Source organism: Gordionus sp. m RMFG-2023, chromosome 2 (genome assembly GCF_954871325.1).
Source record: "Gordionus sp. m RMFG-2023 chromosome 2, tfGorSpeb1-WG-v2, whole genome shotgun sequence".
NCBI classification, from domain to species: Eukaryota; Metazoa; Nematomorpha; class Gordioida; order Chordodea; family Parachordodidae; genus Gordionus; species Gordionus sp. m RMFG-2023.
The window spans coordinates 10072206-10093003 of NC_088776.1; the positions used below are offsets into that span (position 1 = coordinate 10072206).

Sequence of the window (20798 nt, forward strand, 5' to 3'; positions counted from 1 at the left end):
CTCTCAGCGTTATGAAGTCATATTTTTTTAAGAACTTATTTGTTAATACCACATTTTAAAGATGTTATAAACACAGTATTTACCATGGTCACAGGATAATTTTAACTAGTTGGTGACACATTACTGTACTTCCGCATATTTAATTACCAAAGAGAAATAATGAAAGGAGAAGGCATATTTGGAGGGTTTTTTATTGAAAATTTCAAGGTAAAAAAAATTGATTTTTAATTTTATGAACACTTCTCTCAGCTTTTAAAATGAATTCCTGTAAGAAAAATTATAAATAATTTAAAGAGGAGTTGATTACACTAGCGGCTATTTATATTTTCCTGCGTTATTTTTTTTAAAAAAAGGTATAAGGCTCAAACCTTAAAATAAATACTATGTTTTTTTAAAGATTTTATTGAGATGCTTCGCCCTTTTTACATCGTTCGTGAGAGGCGAAATAACTACCACATATAGCAAAGGCCCTAACAACAACGGAGATTCAGACACGAGGGATAGGCATTTGACGGGGATCATTAAAATGCTCGGCCAAATCGGAACTAATACGGAGTGCTCTATAGTTAGAGAGAAATGTGAGTTGCTAAAAAAAGTATTATGATCAATAGGTAGCCGATCAAATTTATTTTGTTTGGCATTATATTTTTAAAATAATAGCTTTGGTTGTGTGATAATTAAAGAGATTATACGCACACCTGGCTTTCCGTGAAACGATTACAAAAAAGAATAATTTGGTGAATATGGATAGAAGGGAAAAAAATGAAAATTAGGAGAAAAAACCCAAAATTTAAAATTAAGCCGAGTAGTGGAAATTTAAGGCGATTGATAGGGAAATTTTAAATGCCTGACAAGGGGAAATGAAGTGAATTTTATGAGATAATAATAGCACAATCAGTTCAAATAGAGTTAAATTTTTATAAAAAAAATTAATACAAGATATCATACCCTTCTTGTCTCACCTAATCGCGGCGAACAATCGAATGCCACCTTCGGAAAAGAATGTCGAAATATTATCTGCCCTTTTTCAAGCTCTGTCCACTATATCTTGTTGTCGAGGTTAATTTTTTTTAAAACAAAATCTAAATACGGTATAACTATACCTTGTTTAAATATTACCCAATCGCCATTGATAATAGAAATTTAACGACAGATTAAAAAATTAATAAGCATCAATTTTTATCGATCCCTTTTAAATATTTCAATTGAAAATAAGTATATTTCTCGGATCGTACATTCTTTTTATAAATTAGTCCACGGTCAGTATTAAATTACAATATGGATATCACTAATGATTACTTTTTTTTAAAAATCTCATTAAAACGCTTTACTTTATTTTAAAAAAAGGAAGGTTAATACTAAATAAGAGATATGGCCAAACAGTTGAACATGGTATATTTGCGCACCATGGTATTAATTTATAAAAGTAGACCCTTTCGCCCCCCAAATTTTAACATACATCCTAATTATTCTCTCAATAAAACTATTTGCCTATCGGCCTGATAACCTTAATTAGGGTCTGCTTAAATTTTTTCGTAGCATTGATAAAATGGCTCACCGCATTCATTTTTGTTATAGACCTAATCTTATTCGAAGATAGCTTCTTTATTTTCACCAATCTATTAACACAATTTATGCTACACCGTCCTTCTTATAATTAATTTTACAATCAAATGATAAGATTGATCGTCCCACTCTAAAAAAACTAGTACTACTTACCAAAATAAGTATTCGAAAAATTTTCAATATTAGCTAAAGCCACTAGCAAATATTAATATAGTCTTTAATATCTCCTGTAAAACAAAATCCATTTTTATCTGTCTCGACAAAGGTATATTACTACTATTTCCAGAATCAATTAAACCATGATTATAGAATATTCAAAAAAATTTTTACTACTATATTCTAACTTTTTAAGACTCGGTAATTATTGCTGCATCTGAGATTTTTCCAACAGAATTCTTGCAACCCTTAGTTCCGCTTTACAATTTCTATTTCATATAATATTGTGAATGTTTTTTGGAAGAAAGATTATTTTAATTTCAAGTTATGTCAACTGCTAAATATTGCTATAGGAATAGTTAGACCATAATATGAACATCTTATATGTTCGTAATTTATGAATATTTATTGATTTTACTAATTTTTTTATAATTACCGTAGATAATTCCTTATCTATCATATCCACCTTTCTACTTCCATCTTTGATTTGCTTGAAAGAAGATTCTCAATGCTTGACTCCCGATTATGTTCGAATACTTAATTCCATGATAAGGGATTTGGAAAACAGATTCATACATTATAGCTATCATTCCTCTTCCAACATCCCGATGACGGCAAATAAAGACAACACGAATTTCAGATTGGAATCCAGAAATTTCGGGGATAATAAAAATAATACCAATTACAATAGAACTGAAAATAGGATGAACCGATATTTCGTTGGCAGGCAGTCACTGAATAACAGTAATAGGAGGTACAAGTTAACCGATATTAAGGGAGAAATATCGAAATTGCACATAGGACACATATTCTCTTCTAGGAAAAAAATTTGATTTGACGTAGAAAAATATTACAATTTATTTTTTTTAAATTCAGGGTCGCAAAAAATGGTGATAATTTTTGTATATAAGCATTTCTCTCGATTATTAAAAGAAACATATTATATTTATTTATTTTTAAGAAAAATAATTAGGATAAAAACCTATCATTTTATAATAAATTATAGATATCACAGAAATCTAATTCAATCATTTGTATTTGTCGAGATTCAAGTATAAATTATGAGATCTAATATTTTATATAATGAAACCCATTTCTGGTCATATTATATACCTTTAGAGGGAGAAGGGAGGGTCTCTAGAGGTCAAAATAATTAGGTGATCAGCCTCGGAGGTTTAACTGTATTCGCGAATATATGAATTCTTTATTTTCAAGACATGTTATACAAAAATTTCTTTAATAATCGTAAATTTGAGTTATAAAAATATTCAAATGTGCTGTAAGCATCCATATCGAGATAAAAGGAAGTTAGAGTTTAACGAGTGCTTTCCTCCTCAGAATCTGTTAATAGGGGGAATGAATAGAATAATCGTATAAATATTATATTATCTTTATCATCAATGTATTTTAAAAATATATGATTGTAAATTGACTAATGTGAACTAAATATTTTAAAAAGTCGACCAAGAACTAGCACATCATACCAGGACCACTTTTTGGAGGCCAATCCGATCCCATATTAAATTGATATCGGCCGATCCGATATTAAATTGATATCGGCCGATTACCGATCCGATATCATATCTGATTTTGTATTCTTTACACATGCTAACCGTTTTAATTTTTTATTGCATGCATCTACTCATCTCATATACTCTTTAATAGTATAACAACTATAATTTAACTATATCATAACATAAGTATAATCAGTTATAGTTTATACTCCGGAATCTAAAAGTATATAAAATATTTTTATTAATAAATCACTTATTTTTTATATAATAAACATTAATTTATATAATAAATAAATTATGAAATTTTAAAAAGAGCCATTTTATCGGAACTGACAACTTGTGCAAAAAAGATTTTTACCGAGGCTGGGCCGGACGTTCATAAAAAAATTTTAAGCTTTATAATTAGGAAAATTTATGTTTTTTTTCTATTATAAAAAATTGTTATGAGTCAAGACAGGCCTGACAACTTGTACATAATTATTTTATGGGCTGGAATGAAAAACCTTTTCAAAAATTTCCAAAGGCCGGCTTGCATTGACCCTGAGAAAGTATTTGTCAATTCGTGAACCGAGAGTATATGCACTTTAGGCAAAAAAAATACTGCTAACTTATATTATTCTTAATATGGGTTGATAGGTGAGCAATCAATTCCAAATACATTTTAGATGATTCTGGCTGAGTTGTCATTTTTACAAAAGTTTCTATAAAATGAGGGAACATTTAAAAAAATTAACTTTTTCTTTCTGCCTTTGCTTTTAGTCCATTTTTTTGTCTTTTTGACGAATTTCACATTTCTCCGTTTTGATTTTGCCTTTTCGTGTATATATGAATAAATTTTTAAGTGTAAAAAATTAAATCATTGATTTATTTAATATCAATATAATTTCAAGTATTTTTTTTCCTCATAATACTGGATAATTTACATGATTTTTTTAAATTATCATTAGACCCTAATTAATTAGGAATAAAAATGCCAATTAATTTTAATCATTAGGGGAGCGAAATAAGTTATTTATATTAATTATCTCAAAATTAAATATAAAAATCGTCAAAAAATTGTTTTTAAATGTGGGAAAATTGATGGCTTTAAGTTTCACACATTTGATAACATTACTTGTTTAACCAAAATACATTATAGCAAAAAAAATAGGGCTGTGCCGATCCACATATTTTTACCGATCCGATATTGTTACAAAACCGATCCGATACCGATCTGATTTTTGATCACCCTGGTTTGTACCAAATTAAGAAATTAATATTTTTTATGCAAATAATTATGAATTTAATTTAATTTTTTTATTTCTACAATTAAGACTATATTAAAAAAATATATCCATTTTATGTTGGTATAAATTATAAAATTGTAATATTTAATATATAAAATTAAAAATTATAATATATTCGATTTTTTTAAATATGAGAGCCTCCAGATTTTCTGGGAAGCTTCTACGATATGGACTAACTATATTTCCTGCTGTACTGAAGGCAGACTCAGATGATTCCGCAGATAACGCATTTGCAAAATTATCTTTGTCTTTTGTAAAATATTTCCATAATTCAGTTACCATATTTAAATTATTTAAAGTATAAATAAAAAAATTGGCGTTATTTAAAAAGATTTAAAATAAATAAAACTTTGGGTGGTTCTTTCTATTATAAATAAAAAAATTGGCGTTATTTAAAAAAATTTAAAATAAATAAAACTTTGGGTGGTTCTTTCTATTTTTATAAAAAAAAACTTTTAAAATACTATAAATAAATCTATTTTAAAAAAGAAATAAAATTTTAAAAAATTATTTAGAAAATATTATAATAATGTAAAATAAATATACATACATAAAATAAAATAAGAAAAAAAAGAAAAGAAAAGTAAAAAAAACGGATAGGTTTTTTAGGTATCGGCCCGATCTGATATGACCGGAAAACGCTAAATATAGGTACCGATCTGATCCGATATTTAATATCGGCTCAGCCCTAAAAAAAAATATTACCGATCAAAGAAATAGGGTTAAAAAACGTGTTTTTGTTGTTTTATAAACATGGTCTTTTACACTCCTAAGGAAAACATATTTATTTTTCACTTCTTAAAATGAAAGAAATTACAGCTGTTTTTGAAAAGCTTTTACCATCAAGCCAAACCACCTTCATAATTTTTAATGTTACTAATAACTTTAGTGGACATTCGGGCATATAAACTTTTTCGGTCGTTCATAATCATAGCATGCCATATAGTCATTTGATAACTATAATGGCTTTTTATCTAAGCCCTATTTTACAAGAGAAAACATATATAACTAATTTGTGTGGGGGGAGGGGGTTAAAATAGATAAAGGAAGATTATACGAAATATAAGAATCTATTTCTTGTCTTAATCTGTAAAAATAAAGCACTAAATATTAAAGCAACTATATGTATTATTATAAGTTAATGTCAATTTTATTGATCTGCTTGAATCGGATTTATAGATTTGACTCTGCCTAGCTCACTTCTTGTGTATATATATATTATATCGGAGATTTTTAAATTACTTTTGTATTCTCTTCTTCGGCCGCTTCGACCATTAGATCCCTATAATCCTTGAAGTCGGTTATATCATTAAGAGCCCCTGATGTATTTCTCAATAGTTTCATTTTATGCTTTAAATTATAAAGAAAATGTTCATTACATAATTTTTTTTAAACAATTTATTATTAAGATGATGACAGAGATGAATTATAAATTAGAGAAAATCAAATCTATGATATTAGAGAATAGTTTAAAACAAATGCTATGGAGAGCATAATAACGTTTTAAATTAATTCCCAACAAAATTTGTCAGTACTAAATATTTTATCGTAAATTACAAAATGTAAAACCAATTAATAATATTAATGGTGATATAACAGTTACTTTATCTTTCTTGGTCAAATTTAGCCGAACCATGTAATCTTCTTCATATCTATTTCTGTCATCCATTTCTTTCTGAATCATCTTCCTAGCAAAATCGGGACGTTCCTAATCAAATAGTTAATACAAAATTTGATTATTATTTCGAGTATCATAAGATATCTCCTAATTTATATATATATATATCATAGACCTGTAGAGGTACCATTTGTACGGCTCGGCCCAGATTTTTTCTTATGATAATTTTTCTGCCTGGCCTGGGTTTTATATTTTTATGCCCATTTTTAAATATATTTTATTTATTTTTAATTTTAATAGCTAATAATAGCTATTTAAAATATTTGGTTTTAAAATATACAACCCGGTCTGAGTGTTTTTTTAAAAAAATAAAAAAATTCAGGCCTGGCCCGAACATGGGCTGGGGTTATGGCCGGACCTACAGGTATCTGATATACATATGTCAATACTCCATTTTTATGTTAACATTGACCATAAAAATTGGGAAATAGCTTAATTTTTTTTAAATCACCTTATATTCCTCTGGTCGGTCCCCATATTGCTGTCTCAGTTCGTCTAGCAACCCACTTCTCAGTGCCCTTTTCTTAGATTTGGCCACAATCTTTTGTCTTTTGCTCAATTTAGATGGTAACATTTCATTGTTGAAATCGATAGAAGTTGCCATTTGGTTTCTTTCAAAATTCGATTCATCGCCATTTTTTAGTTTTCTTGTCTTTTTAGGATAGTCTCCAGCATCACTATCATCAGAACGGTCATATGAATCATCGTCCGAAATAGTTTGGCGAAATTTACTGCCAACTATGCCATCTTGGTAAGGGACAGACATAATTTTAGGCGGCCTATATTTTTGGTCACTTCCTTGTTCACGTGATTTGGATATGGGAAAGGAATCAGGTTGAGAGATAGATACACCATTATGGGCAGTTTCGTTAGACGAGTCAATTTCTGATGCTTCATCGGCATCATCCTATATTAGAAATTGATATATATATCGTATTTTTAAAAATCATTTATTTGTTAGAGTAATTATAAAATATTTTAAAAAAACGTCGATCATATTAGCGATGTTAGGCCTTAATGTTAGAATACTCGGCATATTTTCGGTCACGTTTAGATTCTCGAAGGATTGAGTCATTTTTAACTGTTTCTGTATCGTCTCTTTCAGTTTTCGTTCCATCATCGTTATTTTTTCTAAAAACTTTATTATAATGTTCATAAAATATTTATTTTTAAACCCTGTATTGCATAATATGTATTTGAATAGTTCGATTTTATTTTTTATGCGGTGTTGGTAAATATATTGGCAATGGGAATCATATAACTATACATTAATATAAACGTGTATTCGATTGTCTATGATTATCGTTTACAATATGAACGTTTTAAAACCATTTCCTTTCATCTTTTTAAAAATATTTATTTTTAAATTAGAAAATTTAAATCTTTTTTTTAAATTAATAGCACATTTTTAAAGAATAAATAATTAAGTACAAGTATAAAAATATACGGTTTGAAATTTACTGCATTTTAGGTATTTCCAAACAATACATGTTTAACAATAAAAGAGATAATAAGATCCACCAAGAAAAGAATTTCTAAAGTTATAGGTACATTTTGTATTCCAAATACAAAAAATTGACAAAATTAAATATTAAATATTAAATGGCCTAATTTTGAAATTCAACAAAATTTTAAATTAATAACATTTATTTTAAAATTTTTACAAACTCAGGACCAGGCTAGGCAATTGGTACCTCTGAGGCATATTTGCAATGGGTAGGTTTTTAGCAAAAAAGCTTGCCCACTTGTATTGAAATTTTTTTAACTCACTGTTATAAATTTTTTTAAAACTCACCCATTAATGGCATTTTGGCTCTTTATCTATTTATTTTAATGTGTGCTTAATAAGACAATATAATTAATATATAATATGCAATATTATGAAATAAAACTAACCTTTTTAATAAAAGTCTATTCTGCTCATTTTGTCTGAAAAATATAAAAATTCACCTGCCCATTACTTTAAAAAATTTTAACCTGCTCACCAAACCCCCCCCTCCCATGTTGTAAATATTTTAGAAAACCTGATCATACCCACCCAAAGTATGGATGGGTGGGCTAGAAATCTGCCCATTGCAGACTTTTACTGAAGCATACATATAACCACAATTTTGCCAAAAGGGGGGCAAAATTAGGTGAGGTTTCCTATAAATTTTATGGGATATTTTTAGGTCCTATTATAGGCCTTTGGCTATATAAGATTTTTATAAAAATAAATTTGGGTTTTCACTTTTTTAAAAAAAAAATTCTTTTACTAAAAATTTTAAATTATAGTAGTTAATTTAAAAGGTTATTAACTTTTACTAAAAAAAATTTCAAATTCTTCTTTATAGTAATATACATTGTAAATATTTTATGGGAGAGGAGGATTTTTATTAGTTTAAAAGGATATTTACAACATACAAATATGCAAAGGGGACCCCCTCCCACTGATTATGCATCACAGATCTCTGACCTTTATTACCACCTAATATTTAATCTGAATAAATAGTGACTCCCTATCCTTCCAATTTGGATAAGTTTCCAATTCCAGAAACATTAATGGTGTTAACATACTTTGATATTCAGCACCAAGTCACAGGATATGAAACAAATATTAACAAAAATATATCCAAATTATACCATTCACATAGTAAATTATAGAATTTAACAGATGTTATTATTAAATATGTATTTAAATATAAAAGAAATTTCAGGTGGTAATTCTTGTTTCAATGTTATTCAAATAACCCCCTTCCAATTTAAAACAAGATAGTTTTAACAACTATTTAAAGATTAAGGATAGTAAATATATTTTATTTAAAAGTCTAATTACCACTCTTGATTCTATTAATTGTTTTACTGATTTATCATCTTTGATTGTTTTTCCTGAAATTTTTTTGTGTAAGATATAAGTCAGGTTGGATATATAATCCAAAAATATTAGATTTTTGGTTTGTAAAATATCAAGCCCCTAATCTAATGATAAAATTTATTTAGTTAATGTTTAAATAACTTTTTCATATTGTGTTAGATTAGTTTTAACAAACCCAATAACTTCATCTAAGTATGTAGACACCTTGCTGGTATCATCTATAAGATTCAATAAAGCCTTTTTACATGTATCCTTTTCATCAATCTGGATAAATAAATAAATATATTACATACAAGTTATTAAAATTTTACATTCATATCTAATGAATGAAGGAAGATTTAAGATCATATTTTTTTATAAACCATCTGAGTTTAATAGCGTCATTAATAAACCATATTAAAAATTCAATTCAGGCAAGTGTGCATACGTAGTAGTCAACTGAATATCTATTTTGTAATTTGAACGTCGATTATAATGATCGATAAGACTATATTATTCAATGAGCAAACCCAAGGCACTATAGCATACTCCTATATATGTAGTGTAGACTAGTGTTCTTAAAAACCACCAGATTAAGAATATAACCAAAATAACATTAAATATGTCTAAAGATTTTGTTTATAGCTGGCAGAAATACTTGGCCATCTATTTCCCAAATCTCGATGTTAAAATATGTAATAATAATAAAAAAATTTACCTTACATAATATTATTTTAGCTAAAATCGTAATCGGGCAATTTTAATAAATCTACCCATATCGAGCTTTTAAAAAACGCTAGTGTAGACTTCTAATTAATTAATCTTCAATATAATAGTATGTATACATAATTACATTAGTAGAAGATTCCAGTAGCATCACTAAGAAGGGGAGGAGGGAAAGGAGCTCAAGCCCTCTGAAAAATTTGAAATGCCCCCTGAATGAAAAAAAAAATTAATTAATATATATTTTTTAGATATATTATTATTTAAATATTTTTTTAGAAATTCTATTATATCAGTTCTAATTAAAAAAATATTATTAAAAATCCAATTTAATTTTATTATTTTTATGAGCAAAGGCCGAATGTATTATTGTCATGCAACAAATATAATTCTCTGCAACCATTTTAAACAATTTTGAAAGAAGAGGCCATTAAAAAAAATCTTTAACTATAACCAAGTAAACAATTCTTGAAAGAAGGGAATATATAAAACGGCTAGTAAACCGAATTATATGTTGTAAGCTAGAACTTCAGCTTAGGAGGCGTGATTAATACGAAATAAAAAGGAATCTAGCGAATTATTGTAATATATTAAGTTGCTTGAAAGGTATTCCATATTTATTGGTATATAAACCACAATTAAACCCACAATAATGTCTGTATAAAGCACATCAAATACTTTCAGCAGTAAAAAATTATCTTAAATTACATAGTTTCACAAATTATGGAAGCAGGTTATTTTACTGTCTGTCATGGCTGAAGACACTCGCCATTTTAGCGCATATGCATAATTTTTGTGTTAGATTTCCTTATAAAACAGAAATACCAAAATAATCTTTTATATCTTTTGAAAAGGTTTATGACCCTACTGCAGATTCATTGATAATAACGCTAAATAAATATAAATGTCATTTGTGTTCCTCAATCATATGATGTGATAAGTGTTATGAAAGGAAATCTTTCAGGGAGTCCCAAGTAAAATACTTTAAGCAAAATGACTATATATGTGAATTGTTATGCATACTGTCTCCCTGTAAATCAGTACCCGAATCTATCAAGTTATTAAAAATGATTTAGAAGGCATTAATACTTCCTTTTCAATTTATGTTATACATCATGAAAAAGCAAATACTTGTAGAATTTATGGAAGAAACGAGAGATGGTACATGAATTCCCAATAAAATTATTGAAATTTATATTATTTAAAAATATCAAATACTTTATTTTCAATTTAAGAGTATTACCTTTGTTGATAATTAATTTTCAATTATATTCTTTTCTTTTGTAAATTGAAATACCATGAACAAAAATATAATCCATACAATTTTAAAATGTAATAATAATCAATCAGCACCTTGGAAAATTAATACACCTGTTAAAAGAAATTATTTTATCAAAATACGAGTACATAAAAAAATATTTCAAAAAATTGTAAATACAACACAGCGTCTACATGACAGTATATTAACTGGATGCAAACCCCCCCCCCCCTCAAAAATATATATCTACCCCCCTAAAAATACCAAAATGTTATCCATAGATAATTTAAAAATGTTGTGGAAAATTTTCTAGATTATTATAGCTTACCCACCATAATGCCTACCCCCTACCCCTTTATAGATATTAGGATGCAAACTGTTCCTACCCCCCCCCCCTCCCGCTCATGTAGACACTGACAACACATCATAACAAAATTATTGATTCGCAATTAATTAGGCGTAAATGTAAAAATAATGAAGCCTTGAATTCAACACGGTGGGGCTAGTACGATTAATGCGGTAAAAATGGCCTACTTGAAATTATTTTATAAATAGAAAACAGTGTCTACATGAGAGAAAAATTCATTGGATCTAAACCTTCGTCAGTTAAAATCTATTCTCATCAATTAATCACGAATTTTTAATCATGATTGTAATCCATTCTTATATTTTACAAATAATATCTTAAAAACTATAAATACTCTACTACAAACTATCATAAAATTATGCAGGGGTGCGAACCCGGCAAAATTTTTGCCCGGGTTCGATTTAAGGTAAAAAAAATAGGTGGGTTCGGGTTCGGTTCAGGGAAATATTTTTGAACCCGAGTTTGGTTCCGGGGCTCGGGTTTATGAATTTTTGAATTGATAAAAAAAATTCTATATTTAAATCATAATTAAAAAATTAGACATACATTTGGTATATAAAATATATATATGTTATTTTATTTAGGCAAAATATAGTTAAAAATACAAAGCATAGTCATGTATCAATTTTATAAATTTTATTTAGACTTATTTCTTTAAATTATCAATATCTAATATAATAATTTTTACCTTGACTTGTTTACTTTCATTTTCCTCTAATTAATAATCTTTGAGAATAAGTTATAAATTAATAATAAATTGCGTAAATTAATTTAATTGTTTAAAATTAACATTCCAATATGAATCTATGAGAATAAATTAAAATTTTTCAAAATGGCATAAATGAATCAAGTTATCAAAAATTTATTAACAATTCACTTATTTGGAAATTTGAAAATATTATAAAATCTCAATTAAATTATTAAAATTTGTATTTAGAATTATACAAATATCTTAATATATGATTTTAAACAATACACAGAACCCGGTTGAACCCGATTTCAAATAAATTCCTGGGTTCGGTTTGGGGTTGTGAAAATTTTATAAACGGGGTTCAGGTTCGGTTCGGGTTCCGATTTTTTCCCAAAAACCCGAGTTTTCTTATTCGGGTTCAGGTTCTGTTCGAATCCCTAAAATTATTTATGGTAAAGTTTTCAGAATAAAAATTAAATTAAAAACCTTCTTTTCATTTACGATGAATGTATTATTCTAATGTATTAATTGTTTGGTATGAATTGAAGTTTGCTGATATATTGTCTACCCCCTTTTAAATTGCATTTAAAAATATAGCAGAAAGTTTTATAGAAATAGGTTTTTTTTGTAAAATTACTCAATGATGATTGTATTGTATGTAATATATAGATTTGGTCAATGTTAAGCAATTTCTGTCTGTCTATTAAATAAGTCTAAAATAAAAGTAGTAAATAAAATTTTACCGCAATATATTTTGCCATATTCTAAATATTCAATTCGTAACCCCTCAATAAATTTAGCTTACCCCCATTAAATGCTTACCCCCCCCCTCCCCCCAGATTCCTACCCTCTATCTCTTAGATGCTTACACCCTACCCATCTTAAAAATTCGGAAACAAGTTTCACCTAACCATCCCCCTCTTCCCATATGTAGACGCTGAGAAAATATAGACTACGGTGACATGGTGAAAGCAAAGGAGATTTATACTATATTTTATAATAAACAAACAAATTTCAAAAATGATTAACAATATGTTTAATTTTAATAAATAAAAAATAAAATTTTAACCTTTATTTGGTGTAGTGTTGTTAAACGGCTCACTCAGTATTTCATCTAGAATAATAATACACAAGCCTGAAGATTTTGTTTGTAGAAGGAACAAAGGTTTGGACATCTATTAGCCATCGAGACTTAATTAATATTTTTCTGGCTAAAATATTGAGATAGCCGTTTTTAAAAATCGGCTCAAAACAGCCATTTAACAAACACTAATTTGGTGTAATAAAATTTCTGCTCTCGCCACAATCTTATTGCGAAATGCATTTTTAATTTCTATTAAAGTTTTATAATAATTTCATAATTTTTCTATTGATTTTAGCTATATGTAAAGAATTAAAACTATCATTTTTATCTTGGAAGGAACGATATCCCCGTGCGTTTGGGAGAATCTCGAGGAAAAGATAATAAATCTTTCAATAATACTATAAAATCACGAATTTTTGCAATAATATTAAATGAATACAAGATTTAATGTATGACTTTCACAATACAATGTATATAGATAGATTGCTCTGGCTTCTTTATTATGAAAACGCCTTTGTAAACAAGATATCTTTCCACCAACGTTAGCTCCACTATAACATTGACCTCTGCATTTTTTGATGTCTAGTGATTTATCTTCGATTAATTCTTTTTTTTATGGGGGCTTCATAGCCAATAAAGCCTAAAACATTGTGTGCCTCCAATTTTTCAGGCCACTTTGACCAAGATGATATATAGATATCATCTATTTTTAAAAAAAAGTCAAATAAATATAAAAATGACCAGGAGAAAATAAAATAAAAATTTAATCATATTTTTTTTATTTAGACTCATAACATCTTTCACTGGGTTGGACCGGAGGTACCAATATATGTTAAAAAATAATAATTAATCAGATCTGGGGTATAAAGGACTGGCTGAAAATGAATGACTTTGTTTAAAAAAAATATCACTTTTTAATTATCGAGTATCAATAAAATACGAACTGACGACTTTTGAGAAGGAAAAGTTCATATTGATTTTTTATTTCTCTTTACTAATTATTCTTACGTCATCACTAATTAAATAAATGGATGGGGGGGGGGTGTTTTTTTTAATAAAAAAAAGGGTTTTTTCCTATTTGTTTTCCTTTTAAAAAGTTTTTTTTTTAAAAAAAAATATATCATTTTAAAAAAAATTAAGATATCGCTGCTGGCTTCCTTTCTTTGAATTTCCAATAAAAAAAATTCGTCCTTTTCTTGCAGAAATGAAAACAAGAAGAAAATAATAATTAATTTTTTCTAGGAAATGGGATACGGAAGAAAAGTAGGTAAATAAAAATATACATTATTATAAATTATGACATAAATAAATGCTAATGATTTAATTATCGATTGCCAATTTATCGTAATTTATGAAAGAATAAGGAATATTTTAAAGTTTTATTGGGGATCTTTAGATCCACCAATTGTAGGCCTTTTGTTAAATTAGATTTTTAGAAAAATTATTTTAAGTTTTTCACTTTTTTTTTATAGAAAATGCTTTTTTTTCTAAAAAATTTTGAATTATATATTTTAAAAAGTTATCAACTTTTACCAATTTTTCTTTCAAATTCTTCCTTGTTTGGGAGAGAAGGTGGAGATGGGGGGGGGGGTGGATTTTTATTACCTTAAAATAATATTTACCAATACATGCAAATTTGTGATGGGAGGGGTTTTTTGCCAGCCCCCTCCCTGATTACGCGCCTGATTTAAAGGTATAAAAAGGTTCATTACATAATTAAAATTTAATATATTCCCCAATTCGACAAAATTTCGGGAAAACTTTAAATTTAAATTTTTTTTTTTTAGAAAAATATTTTTTTGAAAAATGCCCCAAAATACGCCATTTTTTAAAATTAATCGAATCAAATGGCTATAAGCTGAATGGACGTTTATTTTAAGCAACTCGGGTCCAGTTCATATTTCCTTCTTGAGTATTTTACAATAATAAATTTTATTCATTCTTTCTTTCCTTCAGGCTTATTTTTTTTTAAATATTAATGGTAAGTGAGCAATTAAAAAAATTCTTTTACAAAAGTTACATCGAAAATTTTAGAGTACAAAACTAAAATGCGGAAAAATTTTGTATGAGTTCTTTTTTTTAGAGGAATTTGGCTCGAAATTTAACGGCCCAATAGGAGTATTGAAATAGGTGTTTTCTCTCATTTTTCAAACCTCAACCTCTATTTAACCATAATTAATGTAGAATTCTTAAACTTCAACACGTTATTATTCCAACTGAATCCTGAGATAGACGCTATTTTTCTTCATAATTGTACCAGGATTATATTGGTTATATAATTTCAATTTCGGTAGGGAAAAAAAACCGGCAAAGTTGTAACAATTTTTATATATAAATCAGATACCTGCAGGCCCGGCTCAGGATCCCGAGCTGGGCCGTATTTTGATTTTTTTTAAATACCCGGACTGGGCCATAACCAAATATTTTAAATCGCTATTATTAGCTATGAAAATTAAAAATAAATATAATATAGTTTAAAAAAATCCGGGCAGGGTCGTGCATCTGGTACCCCTACAGGTCTCCGATATAAATTATAAATGTAAGTAATTAAAGGTTAATAATAATTTGTTTCCCCTTATAAGATTTTCAAAAATAATTAAAAACCTATTAAAATAAATCGTTCCCCGGCAAAATAAATAATATTTACAAAAAAAGAGAAAAGAGAAGAAAAAAAATCAAGTACATAACTCCTAGCAGATCAAAAAATATATATACATATATAATTGGTTTCTCTCAAAACAACTGCTTCCTCTGCCTTCCACAGTTTGTTCTTAAATAACTATGTGACTCTTAGTGGACTTTAAATTTAGATTTTAACGCAAATAATATTAGGCAAGGCCTCGAGATTTAGCTAATAGATGCCCAAACCTTTCTATCATCTATGAGCAAAATCCCCAAGCTACATAATATCTTTTGACTAAAATATTGGGTTAGCCGTTTAACAACACTTAATGAGGCACCTTTGTGTCGTGTCAAATTTGTTTTTTGGCCAAAATCTTAAATAATCGGGTTTACCTTTATTTTTATTTTTTTTTTAAATGTCAATATTGATTTTTGATTTATATTATATATGCATATAATTATTCAGTTTAAAATATAAATAATCTTGTGATTTAATTTCTATTTTTTTTATTATTCTTTCTCGTTTATTAAAGGAAAAAGTTTAGACCTTGAATTATTTAACTTATTAAAGGGTAAATATTGAAAAAAATATATAATAATATCAACTACCAAATATTTGACATTAGTGAAAAAAACCTTAGCATTCTTTATTTTTTTTATACCTATCTTTTTCAACTTCTTCTTAAGTGAAGGAAAGACTTTCCTCCTCTTTTCCTTGATTTCTCTTTTACGAATATCAAAGGCCTGCTGAGGTACCATTTTCACGGCTCGGTCCGGATTTCCTATCCCGGCCCGTATTTTACATCCGAATTTTTTAAAAAAAATTTCGGCTCTGTCCGGTTTGAATTTTTATATCTAATAATGGCAATATTAAATAAAATTGTTTTAGGCCCGACCCGGGAATATTTAAAAAAAATAAAAATATAGCCCTTAGAGCCTATCTGATCAGGTCCTGCATTTTTTTAAAAAATTATTCAAAAAATAATAATCACCTTTGGTCCGAAAGTAGAATAAAAGATGGACACGATATTTTTTTTAAAAAATACATCTAAATTATGTCAATTTGTCAATAACATTCATTTGATACCTATTTTCAATTTCACCTTTAAATTAATTTTACAAAATAGAATCAAATTTATTCGAGGCCATAACTAGGAATTTTTTCTTGAAGAGAGGAAAACACTGTAAGGGGGGGGGGGAGTGTTTTTAATTTTTTGCGTATTTTGATCCAAAAATAACATATTTCGATCGACTCTAGCGGAAATTGAATATTTCGATAGTTTTTCATCATTTTTTAATATGAATAAGCAATGTTAGAATATGAATTTAGGTAATATATAAAAACATACGATATAATCATAAAAAAAATATATAAGTATAAATAATTGGTAAATAACTAAATCAGGTAATATTGTTGATAATATATGTAATGCTAAGCACAATTTATGTAAAATTAAGTATTTTTAGTGGAGCTCTCAAATGATTAACGCCGATGAAAAAAAAATTTTAATCCGCCGCCAATTGATACTTTGGCGTTTTTCAAATATGATCATCTGTTGAGCACGCTTTAGAATTCGATAAAAATTTTATTTTACCGGAAATGTATTCCAGTTAGGTGTTGAATAATGCGACCTAAATTTCAGGCAGTGTTATTACAAACCTTTCTACTAGATATTTGTATGGCCGGCGCGGACTGGATAGCCACCAAATTCGTACCAGGCAACTTGATTAAAAAAATTTTCAGACGAGCCGAGTAATTTGTGCAAAATATTATTTCGGGTCAGACCGGCTCAGAATTTTTTTAAACCACGAATATTAAAAAAAATTTGTGATTTTCCAATAATTGCGGGGCTAAAGAAAACTTCGTGGCTCACAAACTCATGTTAATTATTTTTAGGGGCAGGGGCCAAACAAACTTTAAAAAATTTTTAAATAAAAAATCTAGAATAAGAATGGCCGGTGGGGCTCAAGAGATGTGGATAGTATCAGGAGTTGGTGGGTCGGTGATTAGATCTATGGAGGGACTTATTTATAAAAAAAGGACCAGCCTAATAGTGCGTACAAATTGCAAACGCTACGTTGCAAGCGCAAATAATGTATTTCAAATGACCTCGTGCAAATGGGTAAATAACCGTTTGGCATTATCAACCATTTTAAAAAAACAAATAGGTTTCTCTTTGTAATATTATATAAAATGTAATATAAATAATTTACTTATATCCTAAAAATGAATATTTAGAAATTAAGGATATAAGAAGGCAGACGATAATAAAATTTTCAAAGACAAATCCTTTTTTTTAGAACTTATTTAAAATTTTGAATCGACGATATTAATAAATAGGTAACCTCGATTTAAACAAGGGATGCCTTACGTTTTTTTATTAAAAAGTTATGGCAAAACGTAGACGCTCAATTTGTATGCACTATAATCGAGTAGATAGCTAAAGGTTAGAGAGATTGTAGAAAAGTTAAAAAGATGCGGGAGAGATTAAATGATAATCAGGAAAATTTTTACTTTTAATAAATTTAAATTACATCATCAGCTGTAAAATTTTGAAAGATCGTATAATGGAGCGGGTTAGAATTTATTTATTCCCCGAAATAATTTACAAAAAAAAAACTATACAACCAGAATTATTGAAACTAAAAATTTTAAAAATTCCCTACCGGGTCAAAATAAAAAATAAAAATCCGGGCCGGTCCAAAAAATCCTAGGCCTAGTTTGAAATTCCTATTTGCCGGACCTACGGCCGGGTCCTGCCTATAGATAATTCTTATTATATATTTTTAATTTTCTCCGGGGTTATATTTTTTTAATATGACAAAACAATTGGAAGCACTAATTCTAAAATATCGTGCTTTATTAGTGCCTACGATTGATTCAACCAAAGGAAAGAATTATTAGAAATAAAATTTTTGACCACACCTTGCGATTAAAAAACAATTGAAAGCATTCATTCTAAAAATTTTATTATAAACATCCTAAAAAGTAAAACTATAAAAACATTAAAAAAACTTTGAAAAAACATAAAAACCAAAATAAAAAACGAGAGAAAAAATACGAAAACTAACATTGCCACCAAACAACTTAAAAAAACCAATATAGGGTGTCCTAGATTTAAAGCTGTAGCATTGGCTAAACATTATTAAGTATATAAGTTGATCCAGGAGCCTTAAAGCGGAAGGGAGTATAAAGGAAAAATGAAGTTATTAATAAAAATGAGGAAAAAATTAGCACGGCATAATGAAAAATAGAAAAATTAAATATCTTCCTTGCGCTACTATTTATGCCTAAGGCCTCTTTATTAAACGCGCTATGTTCAAGCGTTGCGTTATTTAAAACAGCCTTATTTACAAAATCAAATCCAATAAATAGAAAAATAATTTATAAATATGGATCGTTATGATGGTAACGCTATGATAGAATTTGAAAAACATATGTTGCGATGCGAGGATAAAATATATGCGATACGATTATAAATATAATAGCGAATTCGATAAAAAAAAAGTATATTATATTATATTTCTGAAATATTATGTAAAATAATTCATTCTATTTCAGCATTGTCTATTAAATGATCGCTGTGAAGAATCAGGTGTGAATTCAATAGCGTTAAATAACGCAACGTTTGAACATAACGCGCGTTTACTATAAAGAAGCCTAACTGATACTTATGAATTCCTCAATCAGTTTTTTAATCGCAGAAAATAAGCTAAACTATGATGTCACACTTTAAGATAGAAGTGAGCCTTGGGAACACTAATTCCGAAACTTATATCAAACCATTAAGTAGTGCTTATAATTAGAACATTTTTGTTGTTTTAATCCGTTTTAATATGGTTGAAGAGGGGGGAAAACGTACCTCTTAAAATAAAGAAAAAACATGACAGACCGTAGAATATGGAAGTTTTAAATATTTGGGTTGAGCAAATTTTTAATTCTTTAATAAATTTTGCTAACCACGCATAAAAAGTAACAGAATTATACTTACAAGCTAATTAAAAACTATGATATCACGCCTTGAGAGTGAAGTTAACTAAATTTCAGGCAGCATTAATTTTAAAACTTGTATCAATAATTAGGGCGTATATAGGACATTTTAGTGCTTCAACTTTTTTTAGTAGAGAGTTTAAATAAAAAGAGATTATTAATAATAATTTTAAAAAATGGCCAAGATTAGCATCTTGCTAGAACAAAAATTATAGAAGCACTGAATATCTGGTTGGGCAAGCATATGTGTAATACCTGACTAGTTCTTATATACTCATTCATAAATTAGTTATTCGAGTAAGCAAGCAGAAACTAATTAAAAACAAAGTAAAATGCTGAGTCTAAAATATCGGAATTTAAATTGAGATTCAAAAACCAATTAAACGTCTTAATTCAATTTGGTTTCTTTTTCCCAGATTCAATATTCAATATATTGAGATTCAAAACCAATTAAACGTCTTAATTCAATTTGGTTTCTTTTTCCCAGATTCAATATTCAATATAGATATTGATACAGAAGTAAAATAGTTAAAACTTAATTATATATTTTAAAATTTTTGATATGAATCTGAATCCAATATCAAGATGCAGCTCTAAGCATGAAGTTTGCCAAACTTTTGAAAGCGCTAATTTCCATCCATTTGGTAGACAATATAAATATACAAAGGTATAAAATATTTATTATTTACTCGTAAATGTGACATTAAGACAGTTTCATATTAGTTCATAATATAAAATATCATTTAAAAGATATCAGATAATATGGGATCAAAATATTGATTATCCGAATAGGTTTCTTTAAACCAGTGCCCTAGTATTTTTTCGCATTCCCTTCGCAGCAACTTTATATCTAGGTATACCGAAACATTATAAATATCTTTGATATTATCTTGAGTAATCATGATATTACCAGTGTAAAAAAATTCTAAGATATTTTTAAAAATGGCCCCTACGCTTTTGCCGTCTTCCATGTTAAAGCATATCTCTAAGATGTCATCAGTGGTTTCTAAAATATTCTTGAAGTAATTA

The 20798-nt window shown here is 27.8% G+C and overlaps 2 protein-coding genes across 2 annotated transcripts in view; one reads left to right on the forward strand and one right to left on the reverse strand.

Annotated features, from left to right (window-relative positions):
• The window catches only part of LOC135924060 (RAB11-binding protein RELCH-like), a 37459-nt gene extending 34719 nt beyond the window's left edge, over positions 1-2740 (forward strand). Inside the window, exons 23-25 of the mRNA XM_065459108.1 lie at positions 398-578; positions 940-1059; positions 2164-2740. Coding sequence (XP_065315180.1) covers positions 398-578; positions 940-1059; positions 2164-2555 — 693 coding nt within the window. The 3' untranslated portion in view covers positions 2556-2740. The remainder of the gene's footprint in view (positions 1-397; positions 579-939; positions 1060-2163) is intronic.
• On the reverse strand, positions 2726-9910 carry LOC135924061 (neuroguidin-B-like). The gene is made up of 9 exons (XM_065459109.1): positions 9887-9910; positions 9196-9318; positions 9016-9153; positions 7189-7338; positions 6652-7107; positions 6126-6230; positions 5765-5872; positions 3971-4047; positions 2726-3063 (listed from the first exon to the last, which is right to left on the reverse strand). Exons 1-9 carry the CDS (start codon positions 9908-9910, stop codon positions 3057-3059), a joined length of 1188 nt encoding a protein of 395 aa, XP_065315181.1. The 3' UTR covers positions 2726-3056.
• Between the last annotated feature and the right edge of the window lie 10888 nt (positions 9911-20798).

Coding starts and splice junctions, on each gene's coding strand:
- LOC135924061 (XM_065459109.1), bottom strand. CDS start 9,910: ATGCTACTGGAATCTTCTACTAAT. Junction 6,231..6,651: donor ACCGACCAGAGGAATATAAG/GTGATTTAAAAA, acceptor CTATTTGATTAG/GAACGTCCCGATTTTGCTAG. Junction 4,048..5,764: donor CCGAAGAAGAGAATACAAAA/GTAATTTAAAAA, acceptor ATACACGAAAAG/GCAAAATCAAAACGGAGAAA.